An 18,503-nucleotide genomic window follows, 5' to 3' on the forward strand; every position below is an offset into this window, starting at 1 on the left:
TTAATTTTGCTCAATTTTAGTTAGTTTATCTAGTCACATGCGGCTGGTGGCCACTGTGTTCGACAGCAGACTCTGCTGTCTCGTGTGTAGAATGAGGAGATGAAGGGAATAAATCCCGATGTCCTTTCCTGCCGCGAGCTCTTCTGTGTCCCGCTGGCTGCACTGTGGAGGGAGGCTCGGGCCAGCGGGAGACACCATTGCTCTGTGAGCACATCTGGGGAATGACCAGCGTGGATGAGCTCAATGAGCGTGGCTTGAGACCCACAGAGATGCCCGGAGCTGAGCCAGACACTGCAGGAGCCGTCCAGGCAGGCAGGGGCGCCCCTGGAGAAGGGCACAACCACAGACATGAGACGGAGGAGGGGCGCTGTCTTCAAATTCGGGTGCAGGACAGACAGAAGCAAAAAAGGAGGCGCTTGAGGCTATGTGAACACAGGACGGAGAAACTCCAGAGGGAAAACAGGAGGCAGGTTTAGAAACCTGCCTGCACACACTTTTGAGGCTTCCATAAAGGGGACATGTTAGTAATTCTGCAGAAGGCAACACTTAGAATCCATCCATTCACACAATCAGCTGTCATGACATGACCCGGAGCACGCATCACAGTTTACAAAAAGCTGGTGAAGCTCCAGGAATATGCTAAAAGCCACTGCACAGGGTTCCCTGGTGGCTCAGTGGTAAAGAATCTGCCTGCCAATGTAGGAGACACGGGTTCAATCCCTGGTCCAGGAAGATCCCACATGCCTCAGCGCAACTAACCCTGTGTGCCCCAGCTACTGAGCCCACGCTCTGCAGCCCGAATGCTCTAGAGCCCACGCTCCACGACTACAGAAGCTGCTGCAAAGAGAAGCCTGCATATCACAACTAGAGTGGGCCCTGTTCACCTCAGCTAGAGCAAAGCCTGTGCAGCAGCAAAGACCCAGCAGAGCTAAATAAACAAACATACCATTACATATATGCGTGTGTGTGTGCACACCCAAATATACAATCACATATATGCGTGTATGTGTACACACACATATATGGGCTTCCCTGGTGGCTCAGACAGCTAAGGATCCGCCTGCATTGCGGAAGACCTGGGCTCGATCCCTGGGTTGAGAAGATCCCCTGGAGGATATGGCAACCCCACTCCAGTATTCTTGCCTGGAGAATCCCATGGACAGAGGAGCCTGGTGGGCTGCAGTTCATGGGGTTGCAAAGAGTTGGACACGACTTAGTGACTAAGCACAGCACACACAGCGCGCACACACACACACACACAGTGCACACACACATATATATAAAACCACTGCACACTTTAAATGAGAGAATGGTATGTATATGCTCTGTGTCTCAATAAATTTGTGATTTTTCTATGTTTAGTCGCTCAGTTGTGTCCGACTCTTTGCGCCCCCAGGCTCCTCTCTCCATGGGAACTCTCCAGGCAAGAATACTGGAGTGGGCTGCCTTGCCCTCCTCCAGGGGATCTTCCCAGCCCAGTTCTCCCACTTTGCAAGCGGATTCTTTACCATCTGGGGCACCATGTTTCTACAGAAGCTGGTTAAAAAAAAAAAAAAAAAAAGAGTAAAATGGTATTTGGACAATCTGAAACCCTGATGTCAAAAGAAGAGTCACGTGACCTCCTGAAACCTCTGTGGGATGATCCTGGGCAGGATCCACAAATAGTCCTCCTAGAGTGGATAAAGTGAAGGCCGAGGAGTGAAATGCAGGCAGGCTGACGGCGGGCGCTGCCTGTGGCGGTCTTGGTACCAAACTGCAGGCAGAACCTCACTGAGGAGGACTTGTCTACACCGTGTTGCCCAGGCCCGAGGCCCACAGCTGAGAAACCACACGCTGGAAACATTACCTCTTCTAGGCTCAGCTGCAGATACTCAAAGATCCTGAACGGATTTCTTCTACATACCAGTCTCTTCTGTGGCAACACCTGAAGAGGAAAATGAGATACATATAGGACAAATGTAAGCCCTACATGTTATATGGAGGAGGCTGCATTTTAAAATGATGATACTTCTAAGTTTCCCAGACCCACACTTGCTGGATTCTGTTAAAAATGAAATTTTCTGTTATTTATCTATAAAAAGAAGTTTTTATTTTCCTTTTATAGCTGACCCTTGAACGACATGGGTAGTGGGGGGTCGACCTTCCGGGCAGCTGAAAATCTGCATGTAACTCACGGTTGGCCCTGCAGGTCCTCGCTTCCTGCATATCTGTGGATTCAGCCAACCTCGGATTGTGGAGTGCAGCACTTATGGAAAGAAACACTCTTCTAAGGGGAGCCATGTTCCCACCCATGTTGTTCCAAGGTCAGTATTGACATCTTATTTCTTTTTATCCTCCATGGAGCATCATTTCGTGGGTCAATTTTACATGTTGCTTTTTTTTTTTTCGCCTGACTGCACACCTCACAAGCACATGTCTAGGTTCTTAATGAGACTCCATTCCCAAGGCAAGATAACATTTCTTCCCGTGGGTGTTTTACGTACTATCTAATTATGAGACTGCTTCTCACTTGCAGCTTCCACAGGTAATTCTGGGGCAACTGTCGAGTACGTCACTTAATGAAGCAGCTCCAGCTCTGTGCCCCACCTCCTCCTGTGACGGCTCGCGCACACCTGAGCCCGTGCCCACGGCTACCTTTAAGACCTGCTGATCACCTCTGCGTCCTTCTCCCCAATAGGGGACAGGATGTTACCTGACATGTGTTATTTCCCATGCGTAAGGCCAGGTTATTCACAGACTCTGAGGTTTTAGTTGAAACAGCCCTGACTGCTGAGCCCACAGGGCCGCTGGAGCCTGCAGACGGTCTGCAGGGTGTGTCCTGCACCGGCTCGCCCAGGCCCTGGGCGCTGGACACCAGCCCACTGCCAGGTCCCAGGGAGGGCCGTCCCCGCTGGCCAGCATCTCTGGGCCAGGAACAGACAGCTCTGCAGGAAGTGATCTCTTCTCTTTTACTTACGTCCCCTGCTTGGACTGCTTCGCTTTCGCTCCCAGCACACACAGCTTCCTCCACCAGCACGTGCTCAGGCCCCCTCTCTCCGGCTCGCCGGCTGCTGTCCCCAGGCTGACCGCCAGATGGCAGCAGGAGAGCGTCCCAGTGGCCGTAGGGCAGAGGCGCGGGGACCTCGGCCACATCTTCACCTGAGCCATCTGGGGTTCGGGGCTCAGGCCCGGGGCCCTCCTGCAGGCCGTCTGATCGCTCGCTGGAATCCTCCAGATCACACGGCTTGCCCTCGACCCCATTCACAGCAGAGAGTTTCTCTCTCTCTGCTCTACCTTCTGATTTGGAAACCACCTCGGAGTTGGGCTCATCGCCCAAAGCAACCTCTTCCGTCGTTTTCAGACGAGGATGCTCAAGGGGCTTCGTGTAGCCCTCGAGGATGCTGCGCACCGTGCTCTCGTCCCGGCCTTGTCTTCGCAGGAGCTCTGCGGCCCACTCCACGCTACGCTGATACCTGCAAATGGGGAAGTCTGTTAGCAAGGACACTTCAACGTTGGTATTAAAGAGACAGCAGACAATTAAAAAAAAAGAGAGCAGAACGTGTAAAAACGATGGGAAGGCAGTTCGCCAAAAAGTCTATAGTGCTTCTTAATGATGGACTATAGGTAAATGATTTCTTTACACTTCTCTGCATTTTCTAATTGCTCTGTGATAACTATATTGTTGTGTTACTTATTTTTATTACAGAGTTACATTTAATTTGCTTAATTTGAACAAAAAAATGACCCCAGCTTAACAAAGTGTGAAAATTTATGTGATTTAAACCTGGTGGACTAAGGACTTCCCTGGTGGTCCAGTGGCCAAGACTCCATGCTCCCAGGACAGGGGACCCAGGTTCAATCCCTGGTCAGGGAACTAGGTCCCCCGTGCTGCAAAGATCCCGTATGCACCAACGAAGATCGGCGATCCAGTGTGCCACAACTGAGACCCAGCACAGCCAAATAAACAAACAGAAAAAACCCCCAAACAACTGGTGGACAAAACAATCTGGGTAAATATAAAGAGAAAAATGGTCATCCTTTGTCAGGGTCTGTTTTGTATTATTTTCCATTTTGGATATCCTGAAGTTTTCAGACATGTATCCCAGTCACATAAAAAGGTCCTTGTCTAGTGTTGGAAAGCAAAATGAGAATTTTAATGAACATTTTTCACAGGACCTACTAATGTCTACACCACACATGGAAAGGAACAGTTACAGTTATATACACCCCAGTGCCTTAAAAAAAAAAAAAGACCCTTCCTCCACAATTTTCAAAATGTATTTCAATGAGACGATACACTGCATGTCTTAAACTTGAAGGCAAGCCCTGAACACTTCCCAAGTTACAAACGGCCACAGGTTCTGCTTAGTGAAGCAGGGCCAACAGCTGACGAGGCTGCTGGGGGGTGTCATGTGGTACAAGATGGCACACGTGTGGAATCAGACGAGCGCGGGTGAAAAAGTGTGAGACTCAAGCTCTGTTCACCTCCACCTACAGCGATCGGTCTGGAAAGCATCTGGAGAAGCCACGTGGCTCGTGGGAAGACAGCTGTCACTTTTCTCTTCACCTTGGGCGTCCTGCCTGGGTGCAGATGACGGGACGCGTCGTGGTTTGCAAACTGCTAATGACACACGGTGAAGCAAGGGAGCTAGCTGGCTTCTGCGGCGGCCGCCTCACCCTGGCTCATCAGAGGCATCTCCAAGCTGTCCACGCCCTGTCTGTCCTGCACAGGGATGAGCCTGCCGTCCTGTGTATACAGGAAACGGTACCACAGATGCGAAGACTAAGACCCGGGGAGGCTGCTCTACGTCCGAGACGGGTGCAGCTGTGATCACACGAGCAGGACCGGAGTCCTGGCGTCTCGCGTTCAGCCCCGCCTCCCTCCGCCACTACTGGGTGGCTGAGCCAATGACGTAACCGCTCCGTGCCTCAGTTTCCCCCCATAAGACAGAGGCAACAGTACCGTGACCTCGTAAGGATCACGTCACGTGCTGCTGCTTCTAATCGGGGTAAAAGGTCGCTGCCCGGAGAACAGCAGGGGGTCTCTTCTCCTGCACGACAGGCACAGCCGCTCTCGTGGGCGGTCGTAAGCCTTTTCACACGAGCGATCTAAAAGCATGTGTGCTCTTCACGCCACCTGCAACGCCAGCTAAAGCCTTCGTGGGTCGACGCATCTCCTGTGTCTGAACAAAAATGTGTATCTGTATCATGTGTATCTTCCTGGGGAAGGGATCCATGACTTTTCAGCAGATTCCCTGAGTTAAAACATGTGAAAGAACCACTGTATTGAAGATTCAATGGTTCCCCTTTGGGCAGATGGTGGAACTTAGAGAGACAAAGAGAAAGTAAGAGAGCAAAAGAGACAGCGCGCGCACAGGCCCCTGCTCTGCCCTCGGCAGCAGAGTGGTCGAGGCAGACATGGGTCCAAGCCCTCACTGTGAGCGCGAGGTTCTTGCACCAGCTATGTCCCCACCCCTCCCAGCTCAGGGACACTGGTGCCCACCCCAGGGAGCTCTGAGCATGGATTAAAGGGGACCAGATACGTGAAGGGCTCGGCACACAGGCAGCGTTGGACGAGTATTTGTTAGCTTGTGACCGTGGGGTTTTGGGGGCAGACCTGAAAAGTAAAATCATCTTGACTTCAGACACAGTACGTTTCACAATACAAAGAACACTCTAACAGATGGAGACGCAGGCCTCAGCGGGCGCTCCCTGGGCGCAGGAGCGGGCTCCTCCCTGTGACTCTGAGCGAAACCCCTCGGCACCCGGCTTTCTCTGCTGTCCTGCCACTGCTGGCATCACACTCGAGTCCCTGCCTCTAACAACCTCACGCTGGCTCGTGGACAGCGGCTGCTGAAGCGCGTGCAGGAAAGCCTCTGAGGCAGACCGGTGATTGAACCACGGCAGAGAGACACAGAAGAGGCGGTGTCCTCCCGCTGGTGGGCAGTGCCTTTAGAAAGTCCTGCTGTGATCAGCTCCAAACACTGCTAGAGAGGCAGCAGGAACAGAGAGGAAGAGTTGGGAAGCGTAAGGGCAGAGCGGCAGCTCTCATCAGAAGCCAGACTGAGGCTGGTGACCCCTCCGACCCATCCTGGAGCCCCCTGACCCGAGTGGGGCCACCTGGACATGCCTCAGCTTCGCAGGCAACTCTGTCCTCAGACACACATCTTCCATCTGCAGAGAACACCCTGCTCCACCTCTTACTGATTAAGGCCGACTTAGTATTGGAAATTCTCGGCAAAATGGTTTTCAGTCAGTGTGCTTAGGTCTAAGTGTTGACCCTGAGCAAGTTAGCGAACCTCTTCCTGTCCTGTGTCCTCACCTTCCAAGACAGACAACAGCAGGACTGACCTCCGAGGGGCAGCGAGCGGACGAAAGCAGCTAACCCATCAAGCTGCTATGAACGCAGTGCCTGTTGCATGGGAGACGCTCCAGAAATGCTGGCATGCACAAGTTCACAGTCACCCCCCACCCCAGGCTCTGGAGCTGCTCCGCCTGGTTTAAGCTCAAGTCCTCCTGGGCACCTCTCGGGAGGCTCCCCACGCAGGGGACGCAAACAACTACACCCATCTCAAAGGTTTCCCGAGAAGATGAACTGGGACGATACAGGTAGGCGGCCTGGACCAGGAACGGTGCTGCTATGACAACGGCAGCGATGCTGATAGCGAGGGCGACAGCCCGTCACGATACTCATCACGGAGGAGGCAACTGCCTCCTCCTCCTCTCCCACCAGAGTCTACAGTGACCGGACCACATGGCCCCAAGGAGAGGACCCAGGGCTCTCCTCCATTCCCATCTCCCGCACCTGCCCAGCGCCAGCCCCACGTCATTCTGCCCACGGCCAACGTCCGCCAAGACTTACTTCTTTGATGTGATTACCGGCAGGTCTAGCTTCATATCTGCAACAAGAAGGAAGTTTCGGTTAGTTTACAGACTGACAGCCTAGAAGAGACAGAGAGAATTTCAAGGTCTGCAAAAATCTCACACCCAGGAAGTTGATCAATCCTGTCCAAGCAGCCGCAGCAAACACGTGCTGTATAAACCACCGCTCTCTGCTGCCCACAGCCCCTGCAGGCACCGCAGACCCATCAGGGCTCAGACATGACCTTGGAACCCTTCTCAACACTCCAGCTAAGTGGCCACGGCACGGAGGGGGAGACTATCCCCTCTGGATGCTCAGGCCCTCAACTTATTTATTTTCACTTCCTAGACTAGGGACCGAACCCATGTCCCCCGCATTGCAAGGCAGATTCTTAACTACTGAACCACCAGGGAAGCCCCAGGCCCTCGATTTCTCAATGAGAGCGCTGAGGCCCTAAAGGTGCACACTTCATTCTGCTGGGCATCTGGCCAGAAGAGTCTTTCTGGCTAAAGCATTGACGAGGTCACATCGCGGTATAGGTTTTCGTCCTCGACCTCCCTGACCCTGCCCGTGGGGAAGTCATCTCTGTTTCCTGACTCCCTGCCCAGTGCTCTAAACGCCTGGAGTCGTTGATGTTCAGCTTTAAAATCCTAGGGAAGCGAGTTCACAGACTCCTATCTCCTTAGGAATGAGAGTCTTCCTGGTGTCGTGACCTTCCCCTTCTGGTAGTTTGACAACAATTAACAAGTTAGCAAGTGTTACTGACACCCTTCCACTTACCAAGCACAGGAAATACAGAGGCAGTAAAGCAAATCCCCTCTCCTTAAGATACTCACACTCTAGCAATGGCACCCACTCCAGTGCTCTTGCCTGGAAAACCCCATGGATGGAGAGCCTGGTAGGCTGCAGACCATGGGGTCACTAAGAGTCGACACGACTGAGTGACTTCACTTTCACTTTTCACTTTCATGCATTGGAGAGGGAAATGGCAACCCACTCCAGTGTTCTTGCCTGGAGAATCCCAGGGATGGGGGAGCCTGGTGGGCTGCCGTCTCTGGGGGTCACACAGAGTTGGACATGACTGAAGCGACTTAGCAGCAGCAGCAGCTGGGGAGACAGACCAGCTGAACCTCTGATTCTAACCCCAGCTGATAAACGGCAAGGAAAGCAAGTGTTGTCAAGGGACTGGCTTACTTGAACTGGAAGGGTTAGGAAAAAACACAAAGGAGAAGGAATAATTGAGTTGGGCTCTGCAGAATGAGCACGAGGTCGCCAGGCAGACCAGGGGGAAATGCAGAGGGATCCGTGCAGAGGCTGGGAGACGGCAAACACACGGCAGCCCACGGTGGGTGTGATGCCAACAGGTACAGCGGGGTAGGACGGAACAAAGGGTGGAAGGTGAGGCTGAGGCCAAAAGCTGAAGAGCATCCTAAAATGGACACTTGAGATCTACGTCGTGAGAGCACCCTACGCCCTTAATCTCTGCTTCCTTGGCCTAAATCCATTTCCTTCACATTTTGATCACTATCGGAAACTTTAGTTATACTACATAGATCAGGAAAAGCTTCTCAACACTTAAGACCATCACACTATTTGAAACTTTTTATTTCTTATTTTGCCAAGTATTAGTAACGGCTGAGGCTGGGTGACGAGGACAAAGTCACAATGCTTATTTGCTCTACTTTTTTTTTTTCTCCCTCTTTAAAAATTAAAACTCTGAAAAAATTTAAAGTGTATAAAAGTAGAGAGAATAGTATAATACATTTCCACGTTCCCATCACTCAGCTTTAACTCACAGCCAGTTCGGGCTTCCCGGGTGGCTCAGTGGTAAAGAATCTGCCTGCCGATGTAGGAGAAGTGGATTTAACCTCTGGGTGGGGAAGATCCCCTGGAGAAGGGAATGGCAACCCACTCCAGTATTCTTGCCTGGAGAATCCCATGGACAGAGGAGCCTGGCGGGCTACAGACCATGGGGTTGCGAAGAGCTGGATGCAGCTGAGCAACTGAACGAGAAGTCATGCTCCGTATGTCTTCTGCCCCGGCCCCCTCACATCATTCCGTCTTTGGTGCTTGTGTGCTCAGCTGCTAAGTTGTATCCGACTCTCTGCAGCTCCCTGGACTGTAGCCTGCCAGGCTCCTCTGTCCATGGAATTCTCCAGGCAAGAATACTGGAGCGGGTTGCCATTCCCTTCTCCAGGGGATCTTCCCGAGTGTTCACAGGAACTGGAGAGCAAGCCCGAGCTGGCCCACGGAGGATGACACATATGGGGGCCTCCACCCCTCACTGCGGTGGAGACCATCCTGGACCGGCTGACAGCCATCCAGTCCAGCTGGATCCATCGCTGGATCCATCACTGCGGCCAGCAGATCCATGACTAACCAGACATGAGCCCATCCAGCCAAGAACAGCAGACCTACCCAGAACTCCCCTGGAGACTCAAGTGAGCAAACACAGCTGCTGTTGAAGACCACTGGATTTGGGGGTGGTCTGTTCCACAACATCGTGGCAGGAGATACAAAGTCTGTCCTATTAGGACTGAATCACTGTGGTTTTGGTTTTGGCCATACCACATGGCATGTGGGATCTCTGTTAGTAAATGTACTTATTTTTGGCTGTGGGGGTTCTTCATTGCTGCGTGGGCCTTTCTCCTGTTGCAGAGCACCAGCTCTAGGGCTTCAGCAGTTAAGGCACACTGGCTCAGTAGCTGTGGGGCATGGGCTTAGTTATTTCATGGCCTACGGATCTTCCCCAACCAGAGCTCGAACCCGTGTCTCCTGCATTTGCAGGTGGGCTCTTCACCACTGAGCAACCTGGGGAGCCCCTATCATATTTTAAAGTCACTCGAAATAGCTTCCCCTATGGCTACACCATCAACGTGATATACAGATTCTTCATTTTCTCGACTTGTGTGTGTGTGTGTGTGTTTTAAATAAAATTAACTTTTTAAAATCTAACTTTCATTTGTAGTCATGTAATACGTTTACAAGTTTCCAAAGTCAAATCTAGTCTCACTTCTCTCTCCATCCTAGTCTATCCCTCCCTCACAGGCATTTAAAATTATAGTTTATCCTTCTTAACATTTCAAAACCTATTTGTAATCTCCTCCCCTTAGATGACCCGTGGCACACTGTCCTTTAACTTGCTTTCTCTGCTTAAAAATAATAGCCTAGTGAGCCCCTACTCCTATCTCAGCTTCACAGCACATCCTTCTGAGATTGGTCTATACTTTATTCTGCTGGTACCCGCATGGCTATTTGGGTTATTTCTAGTCTTTTAACATTAGGAAGAGTGTTGCAATGAACAGCCCTGGGCTCTTTCTTTTCATATTTTTGACAACTTATCTTTAAGATAAATTGTCAGGAGTGGAATTGCTGAGTTAAAAGCAAACGCATCTATTGGACAACTGGGTATCTTCAGGCGAAACAATGAAGTGGGACCCATATCCTACATCAAAGAAAAATTAAATCAAAACAGATGAAAGACCCAAACTCAAGAGCTGAAACTATCAACCTCTTAGAAGAAACCCCGGGGAAAATCTGCGTGAGCTTGGATTTGGCAATGGTTCCCTAAACACGATAGCAAAAGCACACGCAAGAAAAGAAAAAGGATAAATTAGACTTCATTAAAATGATAAACTCTTGTTACCATGTCACACCCATTAAAATGGCTGTTATTCAAAAAAACAATGACGAGCGGTGGTGGGGATGCGCAAAAACTGGGAAACCTTACGCACTGCTCTGGGGAACATAAAATGACGCAGGTGTGATGGAAAAGTTTGTGGTTCCTCAAAAAATTAGAATAATCGTTTGATCCAGCGAGTCCACTCCTAAGTATACACAAAGGAAGAACAAAAACATATGTCTGTACGGAAACCCGCACATGAATGCTCAGACCAGTGCTACTCGCGACGGTACAAACAACCCCAATATCCGTCTGTGAACAAGCAGAGAAAAAACACAAAGTATATCCTACCAGGGAACAGCACTCACAACGTTCTGATACATGCTAGGACATGGATAAACCTGGACAAAATTCATCCCACGTGAAGGACACAAGAGTTTTTCCCCCTTACAAGAAATATTTAGAAGGGGCGAAATCAAGGGCACAGGAAGCATGCGAAAGTTACCAGGGACTTGGCGGGGAGGTGTTGGGGGGAGTGCATACGTGATTTTTAGAGACATCCAATTCCCCTCCGTAACGGCCATATCACCTGCAGCCCCACCAGGATCACGTGAGAGTGTTTCTCAGGGCTCACCAACAGGGCACGCTGCGAAACTTTAGGATTTCTGTCATTCTGATTGCTGAAATGGTATCTCAGTGCAGTTTTAATTTCTATTGTTTTCTTGCCATATAATTTTTTTTAAAATCCTTTCTAATTATGTTTTAACCTGCTGGTATTGGTTACATACTTACCATGAGACTCCCCTTAGAAAAATACACCAAGATGAAAGATTTATAAAGTAGAGAGGAACAGCTATTGAGAACTACACACATTAGTACATTTTACAAATACATCAATGTCATGGTTACTGTTGCAAATTCCGAACCTAAAAATAAAATATAAAATTCACTTTGCATATGGGTGAGCAGATACTTAATGACTAGAACCTTCCACATGCCCAGGACACTGTGAGGCAATGCTTAACAAGAGAAAAGTCCGAATAACACTTCTGTTAATTTCAGAAATTACACGAAACACAGTCTCACCAATTGTTAAGAGCCCTTTCACCATGATTAGCATCATTTTAGCTGGTACTTTTAGCAGTAAGGTTGCAGCGGCATGTTACTTCTCCTTTGGAATTTTATTGTATAATCTGGTGTGAGAGCTAAAAATGAAGAAAAAAGATAATTCGCCAGAAGAATGCAATGTTGTACAATCTCACCTTTCCATTTAGCAACCAGCTTAGGATCTGAGATTGTGAAGTTTGGTCGGCTTCTGGACAGGATGCCTTTTCCAAAATAACCCTTCCGGGAAGAGAAGAAAGAGAGTTAGCTCATGTTGAGTTATTCATTTTTTAGCTGAAGGAGAACTATCTGAGTTAACAAGAGAGTCATTGCATTGTTCACAGCTTGACATCTTCCTTTTGATTACATAATGATTACTCTGAAGATCGATCATAGCATTTTTTTTCCCTCCGATTGTGTGAAGGGAGCTGGGAAGTTTCCTGTGCACGTCATTTGTCTCCGGAGTAATGCTTTCAGTCTGGCCCGGGGAGCTGAAGGTGAAGGGCAGACGGAGGCAGGGTGCCCTCTGCACATGTGGGCCAGGAGCCACATCCACCAGACACAAAAACCTTCTTGGATTCCCGTGCACCCAGAACTGTTCTACTCCTCTCCTTCCTGCTGACTCCAAAAACCCTGGCTCCCTCTCCACCATTTCTTAAAAACCAGAATATATTTAAACCCACAGACCACCAAAAGAATAATAAAATGAACACCTTATACCCTCCGCCCAGATTGAACAGTCAGAATAAATCACTGGCACAGCGCTTCACAAAGCCTCTGCTAAATGTTACGTGTTGCGACTGTCGGGGAGACTGTCCTTGGCCTGGACCTCTGAGCCATTACGGTCAATGCCGTCCTCATACCCCACCCTGGGAGGCTGGCTGTGACATGGACTTTACATAAAACGAGTAGAGAAGCCACACTTACAGAGGCAGTAAGTGGACCAGGCGCGCCTGGGCTGGGAGTAGGGGCGGGGATCAAGCACACGGGGCACCAGGGAACCTCCTGTGGCCGTGGGGAGGCTCCACAGCTGGACCGTGGTGTGGCTGCACGTCTCTCTGAGTTTGTTACGGTTGTTGTGGTGTGCACTTGAAAGGGTGAATTTTATGGCTTTATACGTCCGTAACGGAGAAGGCAATGGCACCACACTCCAGTACTCTTGCCGGAAAATCCCATGGATGGAGGAGCCCTATGGGCTGCAGTCCATGGGGTCACTAAGAGTCAGACACGACTGAGCGACTTTACGTTCACGTTTCACCTTCATGCACTGGAGAAGGAAATGGCAACCCACTCCAGTGTTCTTGCCTGGAGAATCCCAGGGACGGGGGAGCCTGGTGGGCTGCTGTCTCTGGGGTCACACAGAGTCGGACATGACTGAAGTGACTTAGCAGCAGCAGCAGCAGCAGCAGCAGACCTCTACAAAGCTGTCTTAAAAGTGCCTCCAGCATTGAACTGGCTACGGGGCAGAAGATAAGGAAGCTTCCCATCTCAACCCACACCTATCAGTGACGGGAAAAGCCAAAACCGGAACTCGCCCTCATCAGAGGAGAGGTCCTCAACCAGGAGGGCAGGCAGGTGAGGAGCCGGAGGATAAGCAGAGGCCTCCTCTGGATTGTCCTGCAGCACAACAGTCTGCGGCTCCACAATAACCCCCGGGATGGAAGGGCGTGAGGGCCACACTCTATTTCTTACCCAGGACGTTTCTGTAAACTGCTTAAAATTTTTTGTTTTTAAACAATGAACACATGTTGCTTTTACATTCAAGAAGCAAGAAAGGTCGACACACTGACCAATGTCCGTGCTACAGTGTGGGTTCGTGGTGGGGGTTATGGTCCTCTGGGCTTAAGGCTTCAGGGTACCGGATTCAGCTCCCATGCTGGACCGGATCTCAAAGAGCGTGTGTGGGTCACTGGTGGTCTGCTTCTGGAGGCAGGCAGGGGAGCATGGCTGGCTCAGGGCTGTCGGGGAGCAGCCGGGCCAAGCTGCCCACACCTACCTTCCCGTAGAGCTGCTCCATGTCTTCCAGGCCCCTCACGATCACGTGGCTGTTTATCATCTCAGCCCGGAAGATTCGGAAGTCCTTCTCAGGCCCACAGTCCTGACCACAAGGGATGGGCAGGGGAGACTCATAGCTGTCATGCACTCTTCTCTTCCTCTTTGGGGGACGGAACACTGCCTCCGCCATCTTCCCAAGTGACTGTTCCTTCAGGACTATAAGAGACAGACAGAAGCAAGTCAATCGGTCACCATGCCGATCAGACAGGCAAGTGCCTGTATGCCCAGGCTCAGAAAAACCTCGTGGCCTGTGGGAAAAACAAAATATTCAAGAGAGACAAAAACAAGACGGATCTGTTGGAGCAGTACAAACCCAACTCTCCGAGGGGACCCCCATGAGTTCCCACAACAATGCCCCAGGAGTCACGGTACGATTTCTGATCGCAGCTGGTGCCTGAGCCTAGAGACAGGTCCATGGGCACAACGCTACTCAAAGGCCTCCTGCCAGTGGGCCCAAGAGGGCTTCTGCCCTCGAGGATTTCTCCCACCCGCTCACTCAGCCAACAGACATTTATCGAGCACCCACCAGAGGCTCCTAATCACCAGCGGTGCTAGGGACAGAGAGAGAAAACCAAAAGGACCCCGTCCTCAAAGAAGTACAGGTAGTGAGCACTTCGTATTCCAAAACAGGATCATCTCCCAGTTTTTCAGGTAAATTAATAATAATGACAATGTCTTTAAATGGTCACGTTGAAGGCGCCAAGTGTGAGCGGCTAAGAGCAGGAAGTGTCAGGCCAGGGTGTGGGGACCGGAATTGGCTTCCCGCTGCCCAGCCATGTGATGGGCGAAACTTACTTTGTCTCTCCAAGCTTTTGTTTTTTCCTCTGCTAAATAAGGATAAAAACAGGCTCCATCTTATAGTGAAGACCCAGAAGGTGCCTAGAACAGCCTTCAGCATGTGGCACTGAGCGCTCTGCGTGCCCAGTATCGTTACTATTATGGGCAGAGCGCTGCCAACACTGCTGATGGATGAGAAAGCAGGGCCAGGTAACAGAAACGCTGTCAGAGGCCCAGAGAGGAAGGGCTCGGCTCCAGGTCCTGCCGGGAGCACGGGCGGCAGCCGTCCCTCTCCTTTAAAGGCTCACTGCTTCTCCAGGTTAGGGGCTGAGGGTTATGGAGAATCCTAGAATTACTTGACACCCAGCACTACTAGAGCCCCTTGAACAGCAAGGAGCTCAAACCAGTCCATCCTAGAGGAAATCAACCCCGAATATTTGCTGGAAGGACTGATGCTGAAGCTCCAATACTTTGGCCACCTGATGCAAAGAGCCGACTCGTTGGAACAAACCCTGAGGCTGGGAGAGACTGAAGGCGAGAGAAGGGGCGACAGAGGAGGAGATGGTTAGACAGCATCACCATGACTCAGTGGACCTGAGTTCGGGCAAACTCTCAGAGACAGTGAAGGGATAGGGAGCCTGTCGTGCTGCAGTTCAGGCAGCGACTAAACGAGTCGGACACGACTGAGCGACTCAACAGCAGCAGCACTCGGAGGGAGGAAAGGAAGGTGAAGCCGGTATCTCTCCCTTCCTCAACCCCGAGGAGCCAAAAGGAGGACAAAGCACACACAGGCTGCGGCTCAGCAATGGCTGGAGGAAGGAAGTCAAATCGGGTGCGCTGCTGTGATAAAGACAGAGGACCACAGCAGATGTATCAGCTCAGCAAAACTCAGCCACGGGCGGGGTGGGGGGTGGGCGGGAAACGCAGGCAGTGCAGCAGACAGGGCCTGGCGCTCCAGGCGCTGGGCAGGCCTGCCGGGACGAGACAGGGACTGCAACCTGCCCCGCCCCGCCTCCTGGCTCTGGACCGGACTGAGGCTGACAGCACATGCGGTGCCTGAAGACCCAAGGGCGCCGTACCAACCATGTGTTTAGCCTCCCGAGCTCCAAACGCTCGCAGGGGATAAAGCACCGCTGACTGCTTAGCTGCGCCCTGCACTTGGTACCAGCATCTGTTGGACACAGGATACACTCAAGCCTGAAACAGCCAGCGAAGGTGGTGAAAGCTGGAGCAGGAAGCTGAGGGGCTCCAGAGTTTCAGTTCAGTTGCTCAGTCATTTCCGACTCTTTGCAACCCCATGAACTGCAGCACGCCAGGCCTCCCTGTCCATCACCAGCTCCCGGAGTTTATTCAAACTCATGTCCATAGAGTTGGTGATGCCATCCAACCATCTCACCCTCTGTCGTCGCCTTCTCCTCCTGTCTCCAATCCCTCCCAGCATCAGAGTCTTTTCCAATGAGTCAACTCTTCGCACGAGGTGGCCAAAGTACTGGAGTTTCAGCTTTAGCATCATTCCTTCCAAAGAAATCCCAGGGCTGATCTCCTTCAGAATGGACTGGTGGATCTCCTTGCAGTCCAAGGGACTCTCAAGAGTCTTCTCCAACACCACAGTTCAAAAGCATCAATTCTTCGGCACTCAGCTTTCTTCACAGTCCAACTCTCACATCCATACATGACCACTGGAAAAACCATAGCCTTGATTAGACGGACCTTTGTTGGCAAATAGGCTATCTAGGTTGGTTATAACTTTCCTTCCAAGGAGTGTCTTTTAATTTCATGGCTGCAATCACCATCTGCAGTGATTTTGGAGCCCCCCCAAAATAAAGTCTGACACTATTTCCACTAATTCCCCATCTATTTCCCGTGAAGTGATGGGACCAGATGCCATGCTCTTAGTTTTAGGCCCATTAAGAAGAAACCCAGGGACTTCCCTGGTAGTCCAGAAGCTTAAGACCCTGTGTTCCCAGTGCTGGGGGCCCGGGTTCCATCCCTAGTCACGGAACTAGATCTCCCAAGCCACAACTAAGAGTCTGCCGGGCACAATTAAGAACCCATTGCCAGCACTAAGGCAGGGCACAACCAAATAATTAAAAATAATTAAAAATAAACATTAAGGAAGCGTGCGTGTGTTGCTACAGACTCATTGGCCACGTGTGTGCTCAGACTTTTTGATTTTTGCTCATGAGACAGCAGAGAAATAGTATCCGGTGTGGCTGCAATTTAGCCTTTTTAAAATATTTCAATTTTTTTCTGTATGGTTTTTCATTTCTCATATGGTTGAGGTCATGCTGTGGATACGAGGGGAGACAGACACGCCGGTCCTTTAACGAGCCCACGGGCCAGATGGGAAGACAGACAGACAGACACAAATCATTCCTGGCAGGACAACGAGCACCAAGGACAGCAGGGACAGGAAAGCGAGCCCCCCCGCCCAGCAGACCCACTCCTCCCAGAGATGCACGACTCTTCCACTCTTTCTCCCACAGGCTAGGAGCCTGCATGCTGCAGCTAAAAAAAAAAAAAAAAGATCCCAAGTGCCGCAAGACCCAGCGCACCCAAACAAATGAATGATTAGGGAAAAGAAAGAAATCAAAAGCACTGTCCCATGTGTAAGGATTCCTCTAGCCACTCTCCAAAAGACGTGAAGGAATTAAATGAGGACAAAGGAAAAGAGAAACCAGGGACGTTAAGACGGTGACAACCAGTTACAATAGGAACTATAAATAAAGAATCAGCAAGTTGGCAGATTGCTTCATAAGATTGCTATAGAGTATTCCAGACAGCAAAATGCTAAGATTCTAAATGAGTCCCCCAACAGATGTAAATATTGAGCATGACTATATACATTTCATATACATATATACGTGTATCTATGCACACATCTTGCCATATAGTGTTCAGAACAAAACTATGTATACCACGTGTTAATGGGCAATTAAGAGATTCCCCCTCAAGAGCATTTAAAGTAGACTTTCACTTGCCAATTTGTCACTCAACCCAAGCAACTACAGCGGACCCTGAACCACATGGGGTTTACCTGCATGGGTACATGTATACCCAGACTTGTTTCAATGGTGAATGCTACAGTGATACACCATCCATGGTTGGTTGAGTCCACAGATCCTTAGCCTTAGATATAAAGGAACAAGGGATATGGAGGGGGACTGAAAATTACCCTCGGAGTTTTGATGATCACAGAGGGTCAGCACCCTCACCTTCTACGTTATTCAAGCGCCAAGTGCATTTAGCATCCAACTGAACAATCGGCAACTTATTCTAAAACTTAAAATAACGTGTCGACTTTTTTGAGGCAGGATGCTGGTTTCCAGTTAGGATTTCCAGGAATAATTCATGGACTTTTATAAGCAGTTCACTTTTATAACTTAACCGCTGCTTAGTATTTGACTTGTATATATTACATTAAAAGATTTTTAAAAACAGAAAATGTTCAATGACTAACTTCACACACTTCCAATTAAATTCTCTCAAACCAGTGAAAGAGAAAAGTTCTGTTTTAATGTGCTTAGATTGCTTAGGATTCTCCCTTTCAGACTGCTGTTATACTCTTAAAGAAAGCCTAGAATGAGCTCTGACACTGGATGCAAGAACTCTGTACTTCAACCCACGTTGGCATCATAGAAGGTTCCTCTAACAAGACTCCCTGCTTTTCACAAGACCTCCAAATTTTAGAGGTCTGGCGTCGCCTCTGTGCGTGTGGCCGCATGGACATCAAGGAGGATGCGCCTCTCAGTAGGCCTTCCAAATGTGCAGTGCTACCATTACGATCGTGTGATTTTAACAACCCACGTATGGTCCCTGAACTCAATGTCATCTTCAAATTGATCAGGACTAGAAAACTGTGGAAGCCACTCACACATTAAACTAAGACCTGGTGCAGCCAAATAAGGAAATAAATAATAAAAAGATTTTTAAAAAGATGCTGCATCCATATAGGCTTTCCTGGTTGGTAAAGAATCCGCCTGCCAGTGCAGGAGACTCGGGTTCGATCCCTCGGTCTGGAAGATCCCCTGGAGAAGGAAATGGCAACCCACTTTAGTATTTCTGCCTGGGAAATCCCATGGACAGAGGAGCTTGGCAGGCTAC

General features: G+C 50.0%; 1 protein-coding gene across 12 annotated transcripts in view; it reads right to left on the reverse strand.

Moving 5' to 3' along the window:
- TSEN2 (tRNA splicing endonuclease subunit 2) overlaps positions 1-18,503 on the reverse strand; it is a 66,146-nt gene that overhangs the window by 46,086 nt on the left and 1,557 nt on the right. For 4 of the 12 annotated variants that reach the window (XR_009597466.1, XR_001436324.4, XR_009597467.1 and 1 more), the window contains 5 exons: positions 13,564-13,778; positions 11,726-11,807; positions 6,842-6,878; positions 2,957-3,452; positions 1,847-1,924 (listed from right to left, as the gene is read on the reverse strand). Coding sequence is in view for 4 of the 12 variants with exons in the window: in XM_012100249.5 (XP_011955639.3) it covers positions 1,847-1,924; positions 2,957-3,452; positions 6,842-6,878; positions 11,726-11,807; positions 13,564-13,752 (882 nt within the window). In the remaining 8 variants the exon portion in view is untranslated. Of the gene's footprint in view, positions 1-1,846; positions 1,925-2,956; positions 3,453-6,841; positions 6,879-11,725; positions 11,808-13,563; positions 13,779-15,478; positions 16,079-18,503 lie in introns of those variants that run through there. The other 8 variants (XR_001436322.4, XR_009597464.1, XR_009597463.1 and 5 more) reach the window with 4 other exon arrangements.

This window comes from Ovis aries, chromosome 19 (assembly GCF_016772045.2).
Source record: "Ovis aries strain OAR_USU_Benz2616 breed Rambouillet chromosome 19, ARS-UI_Ramb_v3.0, whole genome shotgun sequence".
Taxonomy (NCBI): domain Eukaryota; kingdom Metazoa; phylum Chordata; class Mammalia; order Artiodactyla; family Bovidae; genus Ovis; species Ovis aries.